The 25,349-nt window shown below is 42.0% G+C and overlaps 1 protein-coding gene across 1 annotated transcript in view; it reads right to left on the reverse strand.

Moving 5' to 3' along the window:
- Positions 1 to 480: 480 nt before the first annotated feature.
- LOC126187398 (probable maleylacetoacetate isomerase 2) overlaps positions 481 to 25,349 on the reverse strand; it is a 58,752-nt gene continuing 33,883 nt past the window's right edge. The window contains exons 5-7 of the mRNA XM_049928457.1: positions 20,618 to 20,744; positions 20,391 to 20,493; positions 481 to 840 (exon numbers count right to left, since the gene is read on the reverse strand). Of these exons, the coding sequence (XP_049784414.1) occupies positions 714 to 840; positions 20,391 to 20,493; positions 20,618 to 20,744 (357 nt within the window). The 3' untranslated portion in view covers positions 481 to 713. The remainder of the gene's footprint in view (positions 841 to 20,390; positions 20,494 to 20,617; positions 20,745 to 25,349) is intronic.

Consider the following 25,349-nt stretch of genomic DNA (forward strand, 5'->3'; position numbering starts at 1 on the left):
AAATTTGTATAAATTAACATTAATGTTAATACAGAAAGGGACAACCATGTAAAGCACAAAGAAATATTCAAGGAAAAAAATCACTGGCTACAAAATTACAAAAGTCATAATCACTAACAAAATTATAATAGACATACATGATGTATGTACATATTGTTACATTTTTATATACAAACCATAATTACTTTTTCAGATGGGAGTAGCTACATATGGAACTATTTCAACATCTATTATGTGGCTTGATAGTATATAACATGCAATGTGTGTACTACGGTATTAAAACAGTATTGTACGCTTTACACTGTTGTTAAAAAATTTCTTACAGAAATGTGTCTTACAAATTCACTATGCAGGAAATTCTATCGCAATTTCTGAACACAAATTATCAGTCTTATAAATTGTTTCTGTATTTTACTCATTAGACAAAACTACAAGCTGCACTAAGGCTAAAGAGACATGTAAGTTCATCTACTGTGTTGTTTAACATATTTTCTTGGAAGATAGCCTCAAATGATACAAAGAGGCTTTTACAATAGTACTGTTCTAAAAAGCATAGGCTCACATCAAAATAAAATAATATGATGAGTCTAATCCATTAATCTCTCATATCAGATTAGCTTAAAACTGAAATAATGTCTGTAGGTTATACAGGTATGACTGTGTCTTAACTATTTGTGGAAGTTAGTACACTTCTCAATTACATAAATGATTACTTATTTTGTAGCTTCTGGTGGACAGTCTGGTTGGTTGGATGGATGTGCTGCCCTGAAAGCTGGGTGATTCTCAAGCTCACGATCAATACGAAGAATTATTGGGAAGGGGCGAAGATCTACATGAAACCTGAAGAATAAAATAAATGTTTCATTTCTCAACTTATTTATTATGTTACAAGAATACCACATTTATCTTTTCATGTGCTGGAGACAGGACTCAATGAGCACAGCAAATGCTTCACATATTGCAACATCTAGAATGAATTTATAGCCTGTCATGATCTTTTCAAAAATTGTACTCAAAATAATCTCCTTTAAAGTACTCGGAACTTTCTCTCTCTTATCCAAAGTTTGTGCCATCATATGACCACACTTAAGGCAAACAAATATACTACACACTTCCAGAATTTTTATTTAAAAAATCCCCATTAAAAATCTTAATCCTAACAAGTTAAACAAAAACAACAAAAGAAACAGTTTTTAAAGTCTGCAACTGAATGGAAAGTATAAGCATGACTAGAAAATGTACTCTCCCAAGATATGATTAATCATAATAAGTATGCACCCAGGGTTTTCTGTTACACATCCATAAAACAGGCAATGAAAACTGAAGCAATATTAGATAATGAGAGCCATGTTTTTGTCCTGGTCCAGCACACAATTTAGCCCACCACCAATGTTTCTCTGTCATGAAGGTTTGCTGAAAGAAAAATATTAACGTTTGAGATAGAAATTACAACTACTTGTAAGAATGGTCACCAAAACTCAATTTTGTAGGAAATATTGATAGTCAAGTGAACACATTAAACAGGTATTCACCTTTCTTAAATAAATTTGTAAATCCTTTTTATAACACTATCATTCGGAATGACATAAGAAATAAAAATTCTCCAATACTGATGTAGCACATAATGATACAATTTTGTGTCTTCACAAAGGAATGGGCATTTAAAGAACTTAATGAAGACCAAATTAGACAGCTGGGGAAGAACTGCTGAGGTGTGTGTAACTGGAACAGAAGAATGATAATGTGAAAAAAGAAAATCTGCAGACCTCACTACATCTCAAGGAATCATAAATCTTACTTATGAGTAAGATAGGAGAATATTAACATTTACACATGTTAGAGAACTTAGTGTAGGGAAAAATGAAGCCTTTAGTACTCAGACTTAAATACTATGGAATCTTTTGTGCTACTGTGAACAGAGAAAGTGTGATGTGCGTATTTACAATAGAACATGTACTAGCTGCCTATGCAAGAGTTGATTTGGCTCACAAAATTGTGAATATAGCAAAGTGAGTTAGTGGCATTGTTAATAAACTTACACATTCATCTTTTACCAAACAGACGACAGCTTCATAAGGATACATGTAGGGGTATGAAAATGCCAGTCTTCGTGTTTCAGAAGGATGTCTTGTCAAAACTTGCTGCGACATTAGGCCTCTGCTATTTTTTCCAGACAGATTAACTTAGCAACTTATATAGGTTATACCATATTTTGCAACTGTAATAAAAGTCTTCATAAGATCAAATGCATTTTGATTTATTCTAAAACATCTGCAGTGCTTACTGTAGCAGTATGGCTTTTCTTACAATTATATTCGGTAAGATCACCACCAACAGTTCTCATGCTTTCACTTATTACCATAAACAGTATCAAATTTATAAAAAATATCACCATTACTCACTATTTCCTTATTTCTTATATCACTCTTCATGTCCCTCTGCACATATGTGATATGCTGTGTGCTAAAATCTACCACATATGTGTAAACAACATGAAGAATGACATAAGATATAAAAAATTATAAGTAATGATGATAATTTAATACTGTCTATAGAAGTAAGTGAAAGCATGATAATGTTCACGACCCTAGCAAAGAAAAATGTAAGAAAAGCCATTATGTCACAGCAATCAATGAAGATGGTTTAGAAAAGCAAAACACATTTGACCTTAATAAGACTTTTATTACAGTCACAGGAGTTGGTATAACCTATATAGTTTGTAATACTGTGATTGTGGAAAAAAAAAAAGAGGCCGTAAAACAAAGATGACAACATGTAGATTAACTTCGAACCTTCACAGCACCAACTAACTGCTATTCATTACAAATTATCACGCTGGGTCCACAAGCATGTGAGTTTGGGTGTCTGTGTGGTTGCATGTGTGAATCTGTATACTCTACTAGAGAAAGAGCAAGAGCTCAAAAGCTAGTATAAACGTTTTTCTGTTGCCTGTTTCTGTGTGCCACACATTAATCAGATATAGGTAATTGGTTGCCTTTATTTTACATACAAATTGTCACGTGTAATTTCACCAGGTCACAGGCTATCTTCTCAAATAAAATCAATGAAATTTTGTTTTTGTTGTGGTGCTGCACACACAAATATTATAATCACCAATGAAAATGAAAATTCACTGAACATTTGTAAAAGCTTTATAAGGAGTCTGCCCCTCGATTTATAACAATGAAGAATAGGCAGCTGAATTCAAATGTGGCCATACTTCTCTGAACGCAAGAATACCACAATGCTGTGCCACAAAAGTGCATGAACGGACCAGAGGCACTAACAACCAGCCCAAGTTAGTTGCGTCAGATGTCTGTCGGTGTGCATACCGGCCGGTAGGCAACTTGTAGCACTCACAGGTGCAGTTTTCAAATTAAAAAATAATAAAAACAAACAAACAAACAGAGAGAGAGAGAGAGAGAGAGAGAGAGAGAGAGAGAGAGAGTACATGCAGTGTGAACTGAGCAACTATACAGTAGAGACATTTTTCGAAAGTCTGTAACTTCAATCCGTGGGCCATGTGGGTTGAATTTAATGCTAGCTCCCCACAAACTCTTACAGAAGTTTGTTTGGTGCTCCCTGTTCGTTTCCGCCTTTCCTTCGTTGCACCTGCAAAATACCTGGCCCCCCAGAAAAAGGTTTTTTTCATTCTAGACAGGCGTCTACTGTTCCCATGTGCTCATGTGGTCAGATGATGCGCTCGTCACAGGGAGTGTACACCCTCCGAAATTGGTGTTCAAGTAGAACTGTTATGCAGACACAGTTATTGTGATCAACAGTTAATAGACACTGTGATCCAATTTCATTTTTGTCACTTGTAGTTTTACTCATTTGCAGAATAAATACATTTTTGACTTATCAGCTCCTTTTGCCACACCGTCACCATGGCCTACATCCTGAACAAAGTGCATTGGTGTGACAGGAAATTCTGCTCACTGCACGACTGACATATAAGTGGTGATACCTACACGTTCCCACTTCACTGATGACCACGATGTGATCACTAGGTGCGAGTGATATGGAACCACGAGTGAGCTAACACTTACATTGCTGCGTACAAAGAGTGAAGCAGGAATGTGTGAGTACTGCAGCTTGCATGTCAGTCGGGCAGTGAGTTGACTTTACTGTCAAACCCGCACACACTTTGTTCAGGATGTAGGATACTGTGATTGTGTGGCAATGGGAACTGATAAGTACACTTGCCGAAAATGTATCTATGCTGCCAAATGAGTAAATGTAGAAGTGGGAAAAATGAAATCAGATCGCAATGTCGATTAACTTCAAACACCGATCTTGGAGGGTGTACACTCCACAGTGACAAGCGTGTCATCTGATTGCATGAGCACAAGAGAACTGTGGACGCCTGTCCAGAACGAAACAAACCTTTTTCTCGGGACACCACATATTCTGCAGATGTGACAAAGCAAAGGCGGAAATGAATGGAGAGCGCCAAACAAACTTCTGTATGCATTTGTGGCGAGCTTGCACTAAGCTCGACACAAGCGGTCCGTAGAGTGAAGTTGCAGACTCTCAAAAAACATCTCTGCACTGTACAGTGGCTTGATTTGCGCTGCACTTGCTTTTTTTGCTGACCCGCACCCCAAGTTGACAGTATTTTGCCAAGTGGCAGGCATGCATATCGACGGATATCTGACGCAGCTAACTTGGGCTGGCTGTGAGTGGCTCTGGTCCATTCACTCATTTTTGCAGCACGGTTGCCACAAGTGATTTACAGGTATAGCATAAGAAACAGAATAACACATTTTACATGAAACATTAAATCTGAGAAACTGTGGGCATGGTGTGTACAATTTTTGTTAAATACTGATGACAACAAATGCAAAAATGAGTTTCTCAGCAGTGATTGGACAGTTTCAAAAAGAATCCAACTGATTTTGTATGCCTATTTGTTACTGTGGATGAGACTTGGGACCACCACTTCACATCAGATACAAAACAGTAGCAACAGTGCTTAAAGGCTATGGCTATGCTCCAACAAAGAGCCAAAGTTTATGGTCAGTATTTTCTAGGATGCAATAGTAATTCTTCTCATTGATTACATTATAATCTTGATTTCTATAGAAAATGAAAATCCTCTTTATCCAGGGCAATACATCTGCACACAAAAGTTATTTGATCATTGGTATGTAATTCAAGCTTGAATTACCAAAACATCCAACATATCCACCATTCTTTGAACTCTCAGAATGTCATCGGTTTCATCATATACAGAAATTTATTGCAGGAAAATATTTTGAGCTCAATGAATGGGCTACAGCAGCTGTGGATGACTACCGTATTTACTCGAATCCAAGCCGCACTCGAATCTAAGCCGCACCTGAAAAATGAGACTCGAAATCAAGGAAAAAAAATTTTCCCGAATCTAAGCCGCACCAGAAATATGAGACTCGAAATTCAAGGGGAGAGTAAAGTTTTAGGCCGCACCTCCAAATCGAAACAAAGTTGGTCCATTGTAATATAAGACACAATTTAGGTCGAATGAATGACGATACAGCTACAGTAGTTTGGTTCGCGTAGTAAGCTAAGCAGTTAGGCTTTACCAGGTAGCCATAGCTATGCGTCAGGCGCTCCGTCCATAATTATACGGGTACCCTTCCTTTTTCACGTGCTTCGTCTGGTTTGGATCGATTGCTTATTTTTCTTTGATCTTATAAGTGCCGTTCTCTTTGTTATAGGTGTTTACGTCACTCTAAGCTGAAAATGCATTACTGTACTGTGTCATGCACTGTTTGTCGCATTCTGATAATCAGTGTTTACGGCCTGCCGCAGCTCGCGGCGTGGCTTGCTTTTGTGCGCACTACCGCCGCTTACAATTAAAAAAAGAAAAAGAGAGACATCGTCTCATTAGCGAAACAATGGCAAGAGACTGCTATTTGTTGTTACTAACACTGCTGCTTTCTTTGACGATCAACAAGAACCAAATAATAGACTGCGTATGATAGAAGATGTTCTGAACGAGAGTTTAGCGAAAATTTTTCTGTTTGAAAATCTTTGCCGACGTCTCTTTAGTACATAACATTCTGCACAGAAATTAGTCATCTTAGATTTAAAAATCTAGTCAATTGACGTGCTTCATTTTTGACTATCACTATTAGGCATAAGAATAATACGAATATAAACATGAAATGATATGTATATTCTTCGGCGTTTGCTGTTGTCTCACTCTAGTTTCGTAGTTTATTAAGCGGACAGGATTTAAATGAGATAGCAGCAAACACGAAAGAATACATGGCAAAATGTTTATATACGTATTATTCTTATGGTGAAGAGAATACTGCATGTGATTCACAATTCATAAAAGTTCCTATTAGTAACCATCTCTTCTCATAGGTAGAAAAAATTCAGAACGTAGAGTTGGCCATATTGACAAACATCCCAAACAGTCTTGCCAGTCGGATTTTCGTAGTACAGTACATTGAAATGTTGCTACATTCGAAGACTAACAATACGGAATTTGTATTTACTTCGTTGGATAATGTATGAAAATGCAGTGGTCGAAACTCGGGGCGGAGAAATAATTTCGTCTTCCATCGTTTTTTTTTATTTATTTACTGACGCAGAGGTTTCGGCGCCAGTATTTATCTTTGTGCCTGAAAAGCATGCATGTGAATCGCTACATATATTCGACGGCAGAAGTTAGTTGTGGCGGCACCTACCAACATTTTTCAGAACTTCCGCTTACTTTGCACTCGATTCTAAGCCGCAGGCGGTTTTTTGGATTACAAAAACCGGAAAAAAAGTGCGGCTTAGATTCGAGTAAATACGGTAGTTGTGGCGGCACCTACCAACATTTTTCAGAACTTCCGCTTACTTTGCACTCGATTCTAAGCCGCAGGCGGTTTTTTGGATTACAAAAACCAGAAAAAAAGTGCGGCTTAGATTCGAGTAAATACAGTATTTTGTAGACTTTTCAGAATTTTAATTATGGAATGGAATCCATTCACTAGCAAAATATGAGACAACAGGGTTGAACTGAAACGGAAATTTGTCAAAAAAATTCACGATTTGTGACCCAAAACACTTATTCATTGTTTTCCTCTACATTTATGTAATGATTTCAGTATGAATGAACAACAGACTTGGTAAATCATGTCAACTGACTCACTCCTGAATAATAACCTAATCATTGTGAGGCCGCAACAAGAATACAGTTGGGGTAGTGGTCACTGGGGTGAGGGTGGGGGAGAGGGGGGCGGCGTGAGGGCAGATCATTAACTACAATATCTATGAAGTATGGAGAGCATACTAAATGACCTACGACAGAGAATGAACTTGGTGTGATCCTGAAATGTCATTTCCCCACATTTCTAAGGCATAAATCAACTGATGAACTGAGATTCTCAGTGACTCATACATGGAGATTAGTGTTACTAGAGGCTTTACTTACTGAAATACCCATTTTTCCTGAGATATTTATACTAAAGCATCATGGGAATGCCCCTGAGAAGTTTCGTAGGGAATGCAGAGAATCTGATGAAAAGTTCTGAATCAGTTCGTTGCCCTATTTTGGATATAAAACTAGATTGTGCATTGCCTACAAAAGGTAGGGAACTAGATCTGAGCCACTATGTGGTACACAGTTTTAACTTGTCGTATGTAATTAGGTCACAATGTATTAATATGATAAAGTGTTGAATACAGTTGAGTTTTAACTCTTCGAAGCTTTCTCCTCTTTATTAGGTTCGCCATCCAAGGAGGTACTGCTGATTTACCATTGCAATTCATTGAACTCATGTCTGGGAATACCTGCTCAATAGAGGAGGGATATTTTCAAATTACCATTCTTCATATTTTATACCAATAAAAAGATTTAATACTAGTAAAGTTATAATAAATGAGTGAGGACTAATAGGCAACAATAACCATCTTGGCTTTTTTGTTCCTTTACAGAATGTTATTTCCTATCAATGAGAACACTGAAATCGTAGGTAAACCTAATGCAAATGAGGTTTAGCAGATGATCTAGGAATTCTTTGTAACAGTGTGTCTTGCTTCAACACTTCATTATATTGTTAACTTTGAGACTGATGCAGTGACAGAAATTCAGAATGGAATACAAACAACTATCTGAGTAAACATAACCATTCACTGTGCAAAAGAAGTTTTCAGCAGCTGATCAATCAAAATTTGAAGAGATTTTTGCAATGCTTTCATGTTCCTTGATGCAGTGTTAGTCTGGCACTAATCAGGAAGCATGTAACTTGAAGAAAACACGGATTTAACGAGCATTATATCTCTTATTCCATACATACAAAAGTTTTTGCAACCAAACTAAAAAGTATTGTGAACAGTTCCACAGTATGCTATTTCTGGGAAAATGACAATACAGCCATGCTCTAATAGGCTGATCAGTGAGTTTCAGAGCTTCAAGCAATTAGAGACAGAATTAATAAAACGTAGTAAAAATATTGGGAAGTCATTGTACGTGCCGATTTCAATATTAATTTCATCTCAAAAATACTAACAGCGGCACATACGAGTGACTAGTGCCCAGCTTTGAGGTGTTCCCTACAGTAATACTCCCAACAAGAGGAGGGGAACATAATGCAAACATGACTGCTAAATCATTTCTAAATTCAACTGTCCCACAGCATATTTTTTATTTTTTTTGTTATCTTAGATACATTGTGCCCTGTGGAGGGTAGCTATGACCTCAGAGTTTTAGGTGTTCACAACATCACACGGGAATGTGGTAGTAGCTACATGTGACAATCTATTCGAACTGTTTCCAAGTGCTTCACTGAAAATCACACACATAAAAAGTACAGATATATAGAAAAATCTGCTGTTGTTGGACACAGCCTAATGATTGCTCAACACAGACTAATGAATAAGTACAAAAACCTGTTTGAGGCTGTGAACTCAGCGGACACTTGATACCGAGAGTCTGCATAGGAGTATGTCCCATATTAACATTGTGTAATTGCTTCAAATGAAATTTTGTTTTTAGTGCCAACGTACTCTATGGTCGCAGTGGGCACCACTACACAAGTTAAATATGTGTAATCCCGTTATTTGGGCAGCCAGTTGCTTTCCCGACAATGACAGTGGTGAATACTGTTGAAAGCTCAACTTGCCTCAAAAATTAATGTGAGAAGTGGACTGAGAACATTTAATACAACAAATCTGTCATGGAAGACTTCACAGGTTTTCCCACAAATATTTGCTGTAATAACCACTTTGCAGATGAAAGTCTGTGCCAGTCCCCTGAAGGTATATTTGTAAATGTCCACAATAATAATTAATCTGTAGTTAAAATGCAAAAGACAGTGTCAGCATTAAATTTTTCATATACTTGTGTTACAGACTATCAATAAAAATAATTATTTTCAGATCACTATTTTTACACATTTGCGACACAAGTGGCATTGGATTGGCTTGATGTGCAGCGTACAGGAAGGGGCTGATGCACTGCTGACACCAACAAGAGCTAAAGTTGGCAACAGGCCCTTTCTCCTGGGTTTCTGCAACTTTTACAAATGCAGCATGTTTTTACCATACAGCAATTGGCTTTTGTTCGAGTCATTCTTATTTTGTTTACAGCAACAACAAATCACTTATGCAATTACTGATAGCTGCCACAAAGCTATTATGAGGCTGTTGTAGATCATTCAATCCCTAGGACTGCTATTTATAAGGGTAATCCCAAAAGTAAGGTCTCCTATTTTTTTATAAGTACAGAACTCTGTTTGTGTGGCAGTTGGTCACATTGTCATGAAGAGTGCTTCACGCACTGTGTGTAAACATGAGCACGCCGTGCTGAGGCGCTCAGTCTTTGCTTGCCAGACATTGAGAATGGAGCTCCCATTGGATGTTAATACCAAGTGTGAATTGCGCGCAGTTATTTGGTTTTTGAATGCAAAGGGCACTGCGCCGATTGAAATCCATCACCAACTGACGGAAGTGTATGGTGAGTTGTGCATGGACGTCAAAAATGTTCGTAAGTGGTGTAGAGAGTTTGCAGCTGATCGGACCGAAATTCACTACGAACAAAGGAGTGAGAGACCATCAATTTCTGAGAAGACAGTGTTGAAGGTTGAGCAAAGCATGCATGAAGACCGGTGGATCACCCTGGATGAACTCTGCACATTGGTTCCTGAGGTTTCACGAAGCACGGCTCGAAGAATTTTAACGGAAACATTGAACTACTGGAAGGTGTGCACAAGATGGGTGCCACGCATGCTGTCTAAGGATCACATGCACCAATGAGTTGATGCTTCCCGCACATTTCTTCACCGCCTTGTAGGCAAATAGGACAACTTTCTGGACTCAATTGTTGCAGGTGACGAAACCTGGGCATACCACTTTACACCTGAGACCAAGCAACAACCACGCCAGTGGCGGCATCCTTCTTCACCACAGCCGTGGAAATTCAAACAAATATAGTCTGCCGGTAAAATCATGCCATTTTTTGGGATCGGAAAGGGGTATTGTTGATCGACTTTATGCCCACTGGGACCACAATTAACGCTAACAGGTACTGTGAGACTCCGAAGAAACTCAAACGGGCACTTCAGAACCAGAGAAGAGGAATGTTGAGCAAGGGCGTACACATTCTTCATGACAACGCTCGCCCACACATCACTCGGCAAACCGTTGCTCTCCTGCAACAGTTTCAGTGGCACATAATCACCCACCCACCCTATAGTCCTGACTTGGCACCCAGTGACTTATCACCTGTTCCCTAAGTTAAAAGAACATTTGGCCAGAAAGCAATTCAGATCCGACGACGAGGTGAAAGAAGAGGTTCATAACTTTCTAAACAGCATGGCAGCGAGCTGGTATGACATGGGCATACAAAAACTGCCACAGCGTCTACAAAAATGCATCATCAGAAATGGTGGTTATGCTAAATGTTCAAGCTGTAAACTGATGTAAACCATTGTAGAAATAAACAGGTCTATGTACTTATAAAAAAAAAGGAGACCTTACTTTTGGGATTACCCTCGTATGCACCACAAACGACACAAATGGGAAAAATGCTGGCTGAGTAGTCCATCTTTCATAGGCCCAAAGAGCTGCAAACCTGAGAGTGCTGAATCAGGACTGTAGGATGGAAGTAGTAACACAGTTCAGCCAAATGTGGCAACGAGTTACACAGTACCAAAACTGTTGTTGGGCCTGGCATTACTGTGCTGCAAGTGAGAGGTTGTCTTTTTCTCTTGCCAGATTCTGAAAATTTGAGCTTTCAGACTGGTGTGCGTCAGATTCTTGACTCCAACTCGTGTTTGTAACATCACATCACATCTCATCTCTGGTGATGATGGTGTTCGGAAAATTGTCATCTTCAGCTTCATAGTGGAGCAACTGGCACCGACAAATTTCCGTTCAGTGATGTTTTGGTATCTGCAGGACCCAACCACACAAAATTTGAGATAACCAAGGTTACATAACGTCTTGTCTAAAGTATTACAGCTGACATTCAGCTGTGCACACACTTCCTTGGACGTAATTGATCAAGGCACTGTTCATTATGAGGGGAGGCGTGATCAGGGCATGGCTTGTCATGCACATTCTTTTCACCACTACTGGAATGCTGCACCCACCTCATATCACTCACATCGACTGTATAATATCCAAACATCTTTGACAAGTGTTGGTGGATTTCAACTGGTCTAAGTTGCTCATCTGTGAAGAATTCAATGATATACCTCTGTTTTAGACACACTTTGATGTCAGCTGTCATTTTGTATCACTCCCTTGCAGCTTCTGTGTGTTGCAGGCAACAAAATCAACATAATATTAGTAGGGAGATTAACAAATTTGTAGTACACTAACATAATATGGCTCAGATTCTAAACATCAACATAAAAAAAATACACACATCAAAAAAAGTTTTGGATCACCCTGGTTCCCAGGACTCCTGAAGATAGACGTTGACTGTGGATACTGTATCACAGACACAGTCCCTTTGACTATTCAGAGGTGTCACTTAACCCGCCCAAAGATGTAAACAACCATGCATGAGCAGTGCCTATTAGACACAGGGGGTCTGACAGCCAATCAGTTCCAGTCATGCCACCAGGAAGGAGGTACACGGCTCATGTTGTCTGTAGTTCAATCATGCCTAGAGGGTCAATACCGCGGATCGATCGCGTCCGCACTTTTACTTTGTGCCAGGAAGGGCTCTTAACAAGGGAAGTGTTCAGGCATTTTGGAGTGAATCAAAGCGATGTTGTTCGGACATGGAGGAGATACAGAGACACAGGAACTGTCGATGACATGCCTCGCTCAGCCTTCCCAAGGGCTACTACTGCAGTGGTTTTGTGGTTTTGTGGTTTTAGGGTGCACAACTACAGTGGTCATTAGTGCCCAGACTAAATTATGAATGTACTGCGAGGCACAATGTTAAAACAGCAACTAAAAGGACAACACTATAAAAGGCACATTAACAGGCAAGGGATTAAAAGAAAACAGCACAATCAAATGTCCTTAGGCAGGTTCGTCAAGTGGATAAAACAAAGACAGCGAGCAGCTGCTCCTGGGTCATCCGCTAAAATTTCATCCAGAGTACATGGCAGGCCAAGACCAATGCGCAGTGTATTAAAATTCGGACAGGACGTTAAAATGTAGCGGACCGTCAGCAATTGCCCACATGGGCAGAACAGTGCCGGCACAGCCGTCAGCAGATGGCAGTGGCTGAACCGGCAGTGTCCAATCCGTAACCGGGCCAAAACGACCTCCTCCCGCCGAGAAGGGCGTGAAGAGGTCGTCCAAGCCGTGGGGAGAGGTTTCAAGGCCCGAAGCTTGTTTGCAGTAAGTGTAGACCAATCAGCATGCCACAGCGATAAAATGCGCTGACAAATGACCCTGCTAAAATCAGTTGAAGGCACACAACAAGAGGCTGTCCTAGGCTGGTGGACCGCAGCCTTGGCCGTGGCATCTGCAGCTTCGTTCCCAGGGATACCGACATGGCCAGGAACCCACATAAAGGTAACCAGAGAACTGTCGTCCACCAGCTGCTGAAGAGAGCGTTGGAACCAGTGCACGAAAGGGTGAACTGGATATGGATCACTGAGGCTCCACATGGCACTCAGGGAATCAGAGCAGATGACATAAGCAGAATGTTGGTGGATGTAAAGAACAGCCTGATAGAGGGCAAATAACTCAGCTGTGTAGACTGAACAATGGCCACGGAGCCGGTATTTGAAACTGTGTGCCCCGACAATAAAAGAACACCCGACACCGTCATCGGTCTTAGAGTCATCTGTATAAATGAAGATTGTATTAATGAACTTCGAACAAAGTTCGACAAGCCGCGAGCGGTATACCGAAGCTGGGGTAACCTCCTTTGGGAGCGAGCTGAGGTCAAGGTGAACGCAAACCTGAGCCTGGAGCCAAGGTGGCGTTTGGCTCTCGCCCACTCGAAAGGTTGCAGGGAGTGGAAAATCAAGTTGCTGAAGGAGGTGACGAAAGCGAACTCCAGGGGGTAGCAGGGCAGATACATACAACCCGTATTGACGGTTGAGAGAGTCGTCAAAAAAGATATGATAAGATGGGTGGTTGGGCATCGATAATAGCTGACAGGCATACCGACAAAGCAGTATATCGCGCTGGTAGGTTAATGGTAATTCACCGGCTTCAGCATGAAGACTCTCGACGGACTAGTATAGAACGCTCCGATCGCAAGACATAACCCCCGATGTTGTATAGAGTTGAGGCGGCGTAAGATGGACGACCGTGCAGAGGAGTATAAAAAGCTCCCATAATCCAGCTTTGAGCGGACGATTGACCGATATAGGCGAAGTAGCACGGTTCGATCCACTCCCCACGATGTACCGCTGAGAACACGGAGGACATTTAGGAAACGGGTACAACTGGCAGCCAAATATGACACATGTGGAGACCAGCTAAGTTTCCTGTCAAATATAAGAACTAAAAATTTTGTTGTCTCCACAAATGGGAGAGCAACGGGACCGAGATGTAAGGACGGTGGGAGAAACTCTTTGTAGCGCCAGAAGTTAATACAGACAGTCTTCTCGGCAGAAAAACAGAAGCCACTGGCAACACTCCAGGAGTAAAGACGGTCAAGACAACACTGAAGACAGCGCCCCAGGAAACATGTACGCTGCGCGCTGCAGTAGATGGTAAAATCGTCCACGAAAAGGGAGCCTGATACATCAGCTGGGAGGCAACCCATTATTGGATTGATCGCTATGGCGAAGAGAGCGACGCTCAAACTGAGCCCTGTGGCATCCCATTCTCCTGGCAAAAGGCGTCGGACAGGACAGATCCCACACTCCCACACATACCTTGAACTTTCGATCCATTAAAAATGCACAGATTAAAAGAGGGAGGAGACCGTGAAGGCCCCATATATGCATGGTGTGGAGAATGCCCGCCCTCCAACAGGTGTCGTAAGCCTTCTACAAATCAAAGAACACAGCCACTGTCTTGCACTTCTGCAAGAAGTTATTCATTATGAAGGTCGACACGATAACCAGATGGTCAACCGTAGATCGGCACCTATGAAATCCGCATTGTACATTGGTAAGTAGGCATCGAGATTCGAGCAGCCAAACCAAACGAGAGTTAACCATTCGTTCCATCACCTTACAGACACAGCTGGTAAGGGAAATGGGTCGATAACTGGAAGGCAAGTGTTTGTCCTTCCCCGGCTTAGGAATCGGGACAGCATGTGGGAACATGACCCTCAATCCAGATGCGATTACAAGTATGAAGAAGAAAACCTTTACCCGCAGGAGAAAGGTTCTTCAGCATCTGAATATGAATAGAATCAGGCCCCGGAGCGAAGGACCGTGACCGGGCAAGTGCACTTTTGAGATCCCGCATGGTGAATGAGGCATTATAACTTTCACGATTCGAGGCGCGGAAGTTAGGTGGCCTTGCCTCCTTTGCCTGTTTTCGGCTGAAGGCATTGGAGACATCCTCAGGGGCCACAAGGACGCCATTCGCGACCATTAAGCCAAAAACTGGTGAGTGGACCTTAGTGACAGATAGCCGGTGCAGGCTACCCCAGACAACAGAAGAAGGAGTAAAACTGTTGAAGGAGCTTGTGAAAGCAGCCCAGCTGGCTTTCTTGCTTTCTTTAATAACACGACTACACTGCGCATGTAATCGTTTATAATTAATACAATTCACCATCGTACAGTGGCGTTTAAGGTGCGTAAAGCACATCGACGAGCATGTATAGCGTCTCTACATGCTGCGGTCCACCAGGGGACCAGTATGCGATGTGGAGAAGAAGTAGTATGAGGGATGGAATTTTCAGCAGCAGTGAGAATGACTTCCGTGAGGTGTGCGACCTGACTATTGCAGCTTGCGAAGTTTTGATCCTGAAATGTCGCCCTTGCAAGTTGGGTAATACATATAGAGAGGTCTAAATGGGAATAGGTGTGAGTTGTGTCCGAAAGAAAAGTAGGGGCACCAGTATTGAGGCAAACAAGATTGAGGTGGTTGAAAAGGTCTGCTAACAGGGAGCCTCTCGGGCAGGATGCTGGAGAGCCCCAAAGGTGATGGTTGATGGTGGGCATTGAAGTCTCCAGTCAACAAAAATGGTGCAGGTAGCTGAGCAATAATTTCATCATGTCTGCCCTAGTAACGGTAGACGATGATGGAGTGTAAACAGTACAAATGGAAAATGTGAAAGTGGGGAGAGTAATTCCGACGGCAACTGCCTGCAGATCGGTGTGCAATGTGATGGGATCGTAGTAGATATCATCCCAGACCAGCAACATAACCCCTCCATGAGCCGGAAATACCTGCCACAGGGGGTAAGTCAAAACGCATAGAGGTATAGTGTGCCAAGTCAATACGATCACATGGGCATAGCTTTGTTTCCTGGAGAGCTACTACGAGTGGACAGTGCAAGCATAGCAGAAACTTTAAGTCCTCTCGGTTGTAGCGAATGCCGCGAATATTCCAATGAAGAAGTGCCATCGTGAGAAGAAGAAGAAAAAGAAAAAGGAGAAGCAAGAAGGGGTCACCTCGAAGGCCGCTGAGGGCCTGGCTTCAAGCGAGCACTGCTGCCACTATCAATAGGCGGAGAGTCATGTCCATTTTTTCAATAAGTTCATCAGCCACCATGTTAAGATGGTCGGGAGGGGGAGCTTCCTCCACCGGTGAATAGCCAGATGTTCGGCTACCCGTGGTGCGGCCAGGCGGAATGGATGACGGCCTGGGGTGGCAACCGCTGGGTGGAGCAGGAGAAGAAACGCGCCGTGGCGAAGGAGAACTTTTCTTCCTACGAGCCTTCTTGGAAGATCGTTTAGTCGAAGTACTGGTTGATGGCTGGGAGTTCGGGGTACGTAAGAAGTCTTCACGGGACGGTTCCTTCTTGAAGGCCCGTGCATCTGACTTCTGGGTCTTAGACTTGGCAGAAGCTGATGAAGGTGCTTGTGTCTTAGGGATGACGGGAGGAAGAGGAGACGTTGACCAGGCGATCTTAGCACTGGCCGAACGGATGGCCGTAGCGCTAAAGGCCAGATCGCATGTGAGCATCGATACCTCCCTGGTAGGCCGAAGAGAGGCGAGGACGGTACTGTATTTCCCCACTGGGAGCAGCGTGGGCTTCCTACTAGCAAAAAGCTTGTGAGCAGCTGAGGTGAACACTTTCTCTTTGATTTGAATTTCCTATATACAGTGTTCATCCTTGTAGATGGCACAGTCACAAGAGGATGCTGCATGGTCACCCTGACAGTTCATGCAACGAGGAGACGGAGGTGGAAAGTCACCCTCATGGGCGTCCCTGCCACAAGTGACGCACTTAGCCACATTAGAACAAGCCTGGTGCGTGTGGTTGAAACGCTGACACTGGCAGCAGCGCGTAGGTGTCGGGACATAGGGGTGAACAGAAATAACCTCATAGCCTGCTTTGATGCGCGACGGCAACTGAACACTATCAAAGGTCAAGAAAAGTGTCCTGGTCGGTACAAGGTCATTGACGACCTTTTTCATGACTGTATGGACAGCCATCACGCTCTGCTCAGCGAGGAAAGACTGAATCTCCTCGTCAGTCAATCCGTCGAGTGATCTAGTAAATACCACACCATGCAATGAATTCAAAGTGCGGTGAGCCTCCACCCGGACAGGAAACGTGTGCAGGAGTGTGGCCCGAAGGAGTTTTTGTGCCTGAAAGGCGCTCTCAGTTTCCAATAACAAAGTACTGTTACGCATCCTGGTACAAGACTTGACAGGTCCAGCTATGGCATCTACGCCCTTCTGAATAATGAAAGGGTTGACAGATGAAAAATCCTTTCTGTCCTTGGATCTAGAAACTACGAGGAACTTTGGGGCAGGCAGTAGGACTTTGGTCACTGGTGGCTGGTCAAGTTTCCGTTTTTGGGCAGAAGAAAGAGAAGAAGAAGAGAAATCCATTGCGGATGAATCCCCCATGATTGCCAGCGTTTCCTATGGCGTGCTCCTTCCTTGTGGTGACCCTCTCAGAGGGCACTCTCGCTTTAGGTGAATGTTTACACCTCACGCCACACCTCCCGAGAAATGGACGGAGGGACCAATCAGCATGGTCAGAAGGTGTCAGCTCGGGCAATCACCCCTGCCCGGGCCTGGCCTTTACCAGGGGGTACGCACGGGCCCTTCTTGTCTACCCAGGGCGGGGAATTATGCTTTACCCCGTCACCGGCTATGCTAGCGAACACGTGGGTCGCCTTCAGGCACACACAGGGAGGAAAGAAGAAGAGGAAAAAAAAAGGGAGAGAAAGGACAGACTGACTCAAACGCCGAGGTGGAGACTATAGGGTGGACAAGAAGGCAAGGAGAAGAAGGCAAGGGAAAAAGTAAGGAAGACAGTGAGAGAGCGAGAAAGACAGAGAAAGGAAACAAACAAAGGAAGGAAGAAACCAGAATAAGCGAAAAACCAAAACGACCACAAATGTAAGTCGTTGAACCGTCCGGCTCTGGACGCAGGCGCAGACTACCCCCTTGAGCGGGAGGGTTTCCTTTTAGTCGCCTCTTACGACAGGCAGGAATACCTCGGGCTTATTCTCACCCCGGACCCACAGGGGTGCTACTACTGCACTGGATGGCCACTACCTACGAATTATGGCTCGGAGGAATCCTGACAGCAATGCCACCATGTTGAATAATGGTTTTCGGGCAGCCACAGGATGTCACGTTACAACTCAAACTGTGCGCAATAGGCTGCATGATGCGCAACTTCATTCCTGATGACCCTGATGAGGTCCATCTTTGCAACCACAACACCATGCAGTGCAGTACAGATGTGCCCAACAACATGCCGAATGGACCTCTCCAGATTGGCATCACATTCTCTTCACCGACGAGTGCGCACATGCCTTCAACCAGACAATCATCAGAGACGTGTTTGGAGGCAACGCGATCAGGCTGAATGCCTTAGACACACTGTCCAGAGAGTGCAGCAAGGTGGAGGTTCCCTGCTGTTTTGGGGTGGTATTATGTGGTGCCGACGTACGCTGCTGCTGGTCATGAAAGGTGCTGTAACAGCTGTACGATACGTGAATATAGGCATGCATCAATGCAAGAGGACATGCTACTGTGTATTAAGAGGTACCAGTGTGTACAGCAATCTGGACCACCACCTCTGAAGGTCTCAATGTATGTTGGTACAATATGCAATGTGTGGTTTTCATGAGCAATGTTCTGGGACCGAGGTGATGCAAAACTTTTTTTTGGATTTGTGTGTATAAAAGGAATTTGTTTTGAAATGACCCTCATATTTATAAGCATTCAACACTTATTACACTGAGAAGTGTAGCATGTTAACATGAGTCCACATTGTGTGTGAGTTAACGTATATTTGTCTAACTTTAAATAGTATGCAACAGGTGATGAAAACTTTTAATACAAATTCACTTGAACTCAAATTTACAGGAATGCTACACAAAAAAATTTCACAAAATAAGTTTCATTAATTACAAAAGAAAGCTTACCGAACACTTGAACAATACAACATGCTATGTTGTATTAAAATGTAATGTGCATCAGCTTTGTCAATGGGAAGTACGTTGCGACACCTGACAGCAGCAATGAAAATTACGGCTAACAGCAATCCTACCATCAGATCTCTGGAGTATCAACTGAGTTAAATGGTTTAAAAATTTTAATATTAATGGACGCAGAAAAAAACTTGAACAAGCAATCCAGAGAGCCATGGCTCAATGGATAGAGGATCTAAAGCAGAAGAACCCAAAGCCATTGTATACTTGCTTTATGATGGCATTGTGTCTGTCAACATCTACAGAATAGTGAAGAAGTATTGGGTAAAATGTGGGTCACGTCCACCTAGGTCAAGATCACTGTTAATATAAATACGCTGTTGGGTTTATAAATGTCTGTAATTTATCAGAATCCTTACTATTGTGGTATAGCACATAAAGAAGATGAGTGTTACAATTTGCTGTAATGAACATCAATGGCGCAAGAGGCTAATACTTACTAGCTAACTGGTTGTTGAAGAGTACTGTCTTCAATTACATCATAAGATATGATGGATGGAAAATGATGTGCTTGTAGGTTCCCTGCATGCATTGGGACTAGACTGTGCAACAATGAACATAATTCAGATGACCAGGCTTCCCAAGATATGCAACAGCAGCAAATCACATGTAGGATACTTCTGGATGACCAAGAGCTGATCAGTTACGCAATGCAACACAGGGAACAGCTTAACCACAGTCTTTACACATACGTGTGTGTGTGTGTGTGTGTGTGTGTGTGTGTGTGTGTGTGTGTGTGTGTGTGTGTGTGGTGTTGAAACAGTTCAGACCAAGGGACATTCCACCACATTGTGACTACAGTTTGAAATCAAACATTATCTGTATCTGAATGATAATGTCACATGTCACTCTCCACAATACAAGAACCAAGAACCATTAAATAGTGATTCAAAGGTGGTCATGTGGGTTTTGTGGACAGTCTGGTACAAAGTCCTGACCCAAACCTCAGCCAACATCTTGGGGATGAAATATAATATGATTCACATTCAAATCAATTTACCCAGTAGCTTGTTAACTACTATTCACTATAATTCAGAAAGAATGGAACGAAATTTCACCTTTTGTGCAATGCATTCCCAAAGGTAAGTATGGTAATACGGTAATGGAACCAAAAGCAGTTTACATGTGGTATTATAACATAGTGTCTTTGGAACATGCAGCACTGGGTCTCAGGTGACTTTTGGCAATGTAGTGTACCTCATTTGTTTCTATTCAATTAAATGACCAATCTGACTACATTTCTGAGTTTTATGATTTTCCAAAAAGAGTTACATTTCCTCTATCATACAGAAAAAACTTTGAATATTACCATTTTCCTTTCCCCCTACAGGCCAAGGAGCCTCTTTCACCTACTTGTACAGTAAAATTTGCTTGCATGTATTGCAAATCTATGTGTTTTCAAGGACATACCTGCGAGCATTAAACACCTGAGGTATAAGGCAGCAATCTGCTAGGGAAATTTCATCTCCAACACAATATTTCCCTGCACTTGCTGAAAGCAACTTCTCTACAGCTGAAAAAACAAAAAAGAATCTTATTCCATGAATGAACACTTAAAAACCCTACATCAAATATCACTCCATTATCATTAAGCACAATTGGTTATGAAATACATAATGTATTCGATATGTTCATACCTCGGAATCCTCTATTGATCCAGTGCTGTGCCCATTCTTTTTTCTTTTCTTCTCCTACATAAATCAAAACTATAAGATTCTGTAGTGGCTGGATACCTGATGCGATTACCTCACATATTTCTCGGACCTGCAGCAAAATATTTAATTCTCAATTTATCTTAGAATCCTCTTAATCACGATTTTGGTAGATTTTTGCTGTTTCATACGAAATAGAACCATTATACTACATAAGCATGTATCACACATGAACAAAGCACTGTGCACAAAAGTCAGAAACAGTACAACCATAAACAAAATCTCATCAGTTTTCATGCCACACACGTTCAACAATTATGCTTCAACTTTTCACATTTGTCACCCTCATTCTCAACAGGAGCAAATTAGTGATTGCTAGGCTTAACATTATACATGAAACTTATTTTACAACTAACATACAACTTGGATTTTGAAATTTCTGTGTGGTAACATGCCAGTAATGTGGTTGCTGCTGCACCCATCTGACAGGCTCTGGCAGATTTAAACTTATCGACAATATTTTTGTAGGCCAAGGGAAAGTGGGCAGTATCATTATTACTAAAATATTGAATAGTCTATCTGCTCATGGTGGTCAAGAACTTATATAACAACATGAATATCTGTCAGAACAAAACTGAGCCCCAATGAAAAGTAGCCAGATCAATAAATAAAGAAATGACTGAGGCCATTAAATCATGCCTCAAAGACATAAATTCAAGATGCACAGTTCCAAATACTATCTGTTTTATTGATGGAACTGTTCAAATTACCTGACAAAGAGCCTGTAAAAGCAGGATGCATTCTACACAACAATTTGCCAAACTATATAACAAAATAGAAAATATGTCTGCTTTTAAAAATAAAGTAAAATGTCACTTGATTAAAACTTGTCCATACAGTCTTAAAGAATACCTTGGAAAAAAAAGTAATGTTGCATATGTGCATAAAGTGATTTTAATCTTTGGTAATTATGTATGTATATCAACTTTTTTTAAGGTGGTTGTATTTAAGAGGATATTTTTGAAGAAATCAGTCATTCTTCTGATATATGCAAGTGGTTATGAATTTTTGAAACTTGTAATTTTTCCAATCTTCATGTAAACTTGTCGAATAGCGTCGTACAGAATGGTCCATGGACATCTGTAAATAAATAAATAATTTCCAAAATTTATACGAGCTGACCCAAGGACACCAAAATCCACCTAGCCAGACAACTCACACGTATTTATTATTTTGTTATAACATCAAGTTTAACACATATATTTCAGAACGACACAACACATATAAGTCACTGAGCAAGTTGACAAAGCAAGACATGTGAACAAGGTAACATTCGAATGAGCACTGAGTCCCAGTCTAGCGGCCGCTGCTCGGCTGGCCGCTTAGGTGGCGCAGCTGTTGCATGGCTGGCAGACAGCACCACAAGTAGAGGACACGCGTAATTGCGCGGCGGCGCTTTGAATGATCGGCGAGTCACAACACTTTTCCCCCGTTTGAAATTGTTGCACTGGTCTTGATGGAGGTGTCCTGGAGATGGCTAACATCCATGGGCGTTGTTTGACTCGCCGTAAAGTCTCAAGGAGGAGGCTTCCCGTACGGACGGAAGTGTCCCCGATGATAACGGGTTGAGATGACAGGAGACGTAGGGGGCGAATCTGCTGGGGCCCCATGCACCAATCTGCTCGTTGCGGCAAGTCCAGTTGATATGACAGGAGACATGGGCGATGGGTCGGCGTCCGTAATTGCTGAGTGACAGGTGACAGGAGTGGAGAACCCAAATGAAGATATGTCTGAGAATTAATTATAGTGGCAGTAGAACCGGTATCCACTTGCATGCGAACATCTCGACCGAGGATTTGGACAGTGAGGAATAACTTCCCTGAAAGGGAAGAAGTGCAATTGACAGACAACACAGAATCAGAATCAGCGTCATGTTCATGAACATCACGTATGTTGTCGGATTTGCAAACGGAAGACACATGACCTTTCTTTTTGCAATTGTGACACACAGCCCAACGTTGGGGACAATCCTCGCGTGAACGTTTCGTAAAACACCGCAGACATGAAGGAAGTTGCCGGGGGTTTTGCTGCAGTTTCTTAGCAGGTTGTTTACGGTAAGGCCGAGGCTGCGCGTGGGAGCGCACTGCGGCCACGTCGGCCAGCGGGGACGCGCCGCACACGTCGCCAACAGCGCATTGAGGTTGTATTTCCCCGACATCACCCCACGCCTCTATTTGCGACCCAGCGGCACGAGAAATTTCAAAAGACTGCGCAATGGAGAGAACTTCATCTAGAGTCGGATTCGCCAACTGAAGGGCACGTTGCCGAACTTCTTTGTCGGGCGCCGACCGGATAATAGCATCCCGTATCATGGAATCGGCATAGGATTCTTTGTGAACGTCAGTAACAAATTGACACTTTCGACTGAGGCTGTGAAGTTCAGCAGCCCAAGCGCGATAGGATTGATTCGGTTGTTTTTGACAACGATAAAAGGCAACATGAGAGGCTACAACATGCGTTTGCTTTTGAAAATAGACATTCAGAAGTGAGCACATTTCAGCAAAGTACAATGACGCAGGATCCTTCAAAGGAGCCAATTGCGACAACAACCGATACATTTGAAGTGAAATCCAGGAAAGGAACAGAGACTTACATGGTTGTTCGTCCGTGACGTGAAATGCCAAGAAGTGCTGTCGAAGACGTTTTCCATAATCAGACCAGCCTTCCGCCGTCTCGTCGTAAGGAGGAAAAGGAGGTATAGCCAACGACGAGAAATGCCCCACATTTGACGCCGCGACGAAATCGCGAATCGCCGCTGTTAGAAGCGTTTGTTGTTCAAGGAGATTTTGCAAGAGTTGCTCGACAGTAGCCATGGAACCCTGTGGGTCAACGGTGAAAAGGAAAAATCCACTACCTTGTCGCCAATTGTTGTAACGTCAAGTTTAACACATATATTTCAGAACGACACAACACATATAAGTCACTGAGCAAGTTGACAAAGCAAGACATGTGAACAAGGTAACATTCGAATGAGCACTGAGTCCCAGTCTAGCGGCCGCTGCTCGGCTGGCCACTTAGGTGGCGCAGCTGCTGCACGGCTGGCAGACAGCGCCGCACGTAGAGGACGCGCGTAATTGCGCGGCGGCGCTTTGAATGATCGGCGAGTCACAACATATTTTGATTATAATCAACATATAAAACTATAACACAATTATGTATAATAATAAAAATAAAGAATAATCAGGAAAACTGTTGTACTTTATTATAATAATACTGAGATACTCCTATTCAGAATAAATATACCTAAAACTATAAAAAGTTTTCAAGTGCAGCTGTACAGCACCATTTTCACAACGATACAAACAAAATGTTTGGAACTTTTAATTTTTAAATGAAATGTGGAAAATCATCTGGCTTTCTTTACAGAATTACGGCATTACGTGTCACTTTGTTTTTGCTTCTTTGAAAAAAGAATGATGTTATAACACAGATTTTTTTGCTTATCAACTGCTTTCTATGCATTCTCTATTTTGTAAACCCTCATCGCCAGTTTTGTAAAGGCCTCGTCACTACTGCTGTAGAGCCTGAGTTTCCACTGTTATTACTGTAGCCCGAGTTTGTGAACCGGCTTCTGCTGCAGTACACCACTAAGACAATTTCTCACTGCCACTATTACACAGCTACGTTATGGGGTCAGGTAACAGGATAGGAGAACAAATGTTCTACAACACTTCAACAAATTGGTAACAAAGTCACACTAATGAGTTAAAAGGTTTACTTATCTTTGGGGTCTTGACGAATAAGAAGTCTGCAACACTACTTGTAATATAATACAAAAAAGGTCATCAATGGTTAAGTGCAAATAATCATAGGTAGATTTCACAATACATAGCAAATACAATTTATAACAACTGTCTGTTCACTTCTAAGAGTTCACTAAATGACATTCCCTGTCTAAGTCAGCCCTGGACAATGATCTACTGGGTGAAGCGAAATTCGAGCACTCGGGCTTTGCAGCGTGACTCCTCACATGCCAGCGATAAAAAAATGTCTCTCACAAAATTTCATCTGGCGAGTATATCCGGCAGAAAAAGGACGTTAAAGAGTGGCAATCTGGCAACACTGTAACCACATGTGTGGTAACTACCTCTGACAGCACATTTTAACTGTACAATACAGCTGGTGCAGTGGATAGAATTTTGGGTTAGCATGCAGGATATCGATGGTTTGATCCTGGGTCGAGGCATATGTTTTTTATTTGGTCAATGTAGTCCAGGTGGTAGGGTATCTGACATCTTAATCATCAACAGCAATTGCAGCGGGTCCTCTAGAAAACATTTGCACTTACATACTACAATCTTAGAAATGGAAGATTGGTCAGCTTTGAAAGAAGCTCTTTCCACATTGTGGGCATGAATTTATTCATGCCACTTCATGTACTAGATGCGAAACCTGTTTTCTTTGTACCCTCCTCCAGTGGTCCCATAGATTAGTACCAACTATTATTCTTGCCTTGTTCAGGTACATTACATTTTGTTAGCGCCTTATGTTACCTGTAGGACTAGCAACACGCTTAGAAAATAATGTCGAAACTCAGTTACTATTTGTATGTGTTATCATCATGGTCCCACTAATTATGCCTTTCAACATTGAGTCTGGTAACCGCATGCTGTTTAGTATGTTTCTCAATGCATTATTATTATTATTATTATTATTA

This window comes from Schistocerca cancellata, chromosome 5 (genome assembly GCF_023864275.1).
Source record: "Schistocerca cancellata isolate TAMUIC-IGC-003103 chromosome 5, iqSchCanc2.1, whole genome shotgun sequence".
Lineage (NCBI taxonomy): Eukaryota > Metazoa > Arthropoda > Insecta > Orthoptera > Acrididae > Schistocerca > Schistocerca cancellata.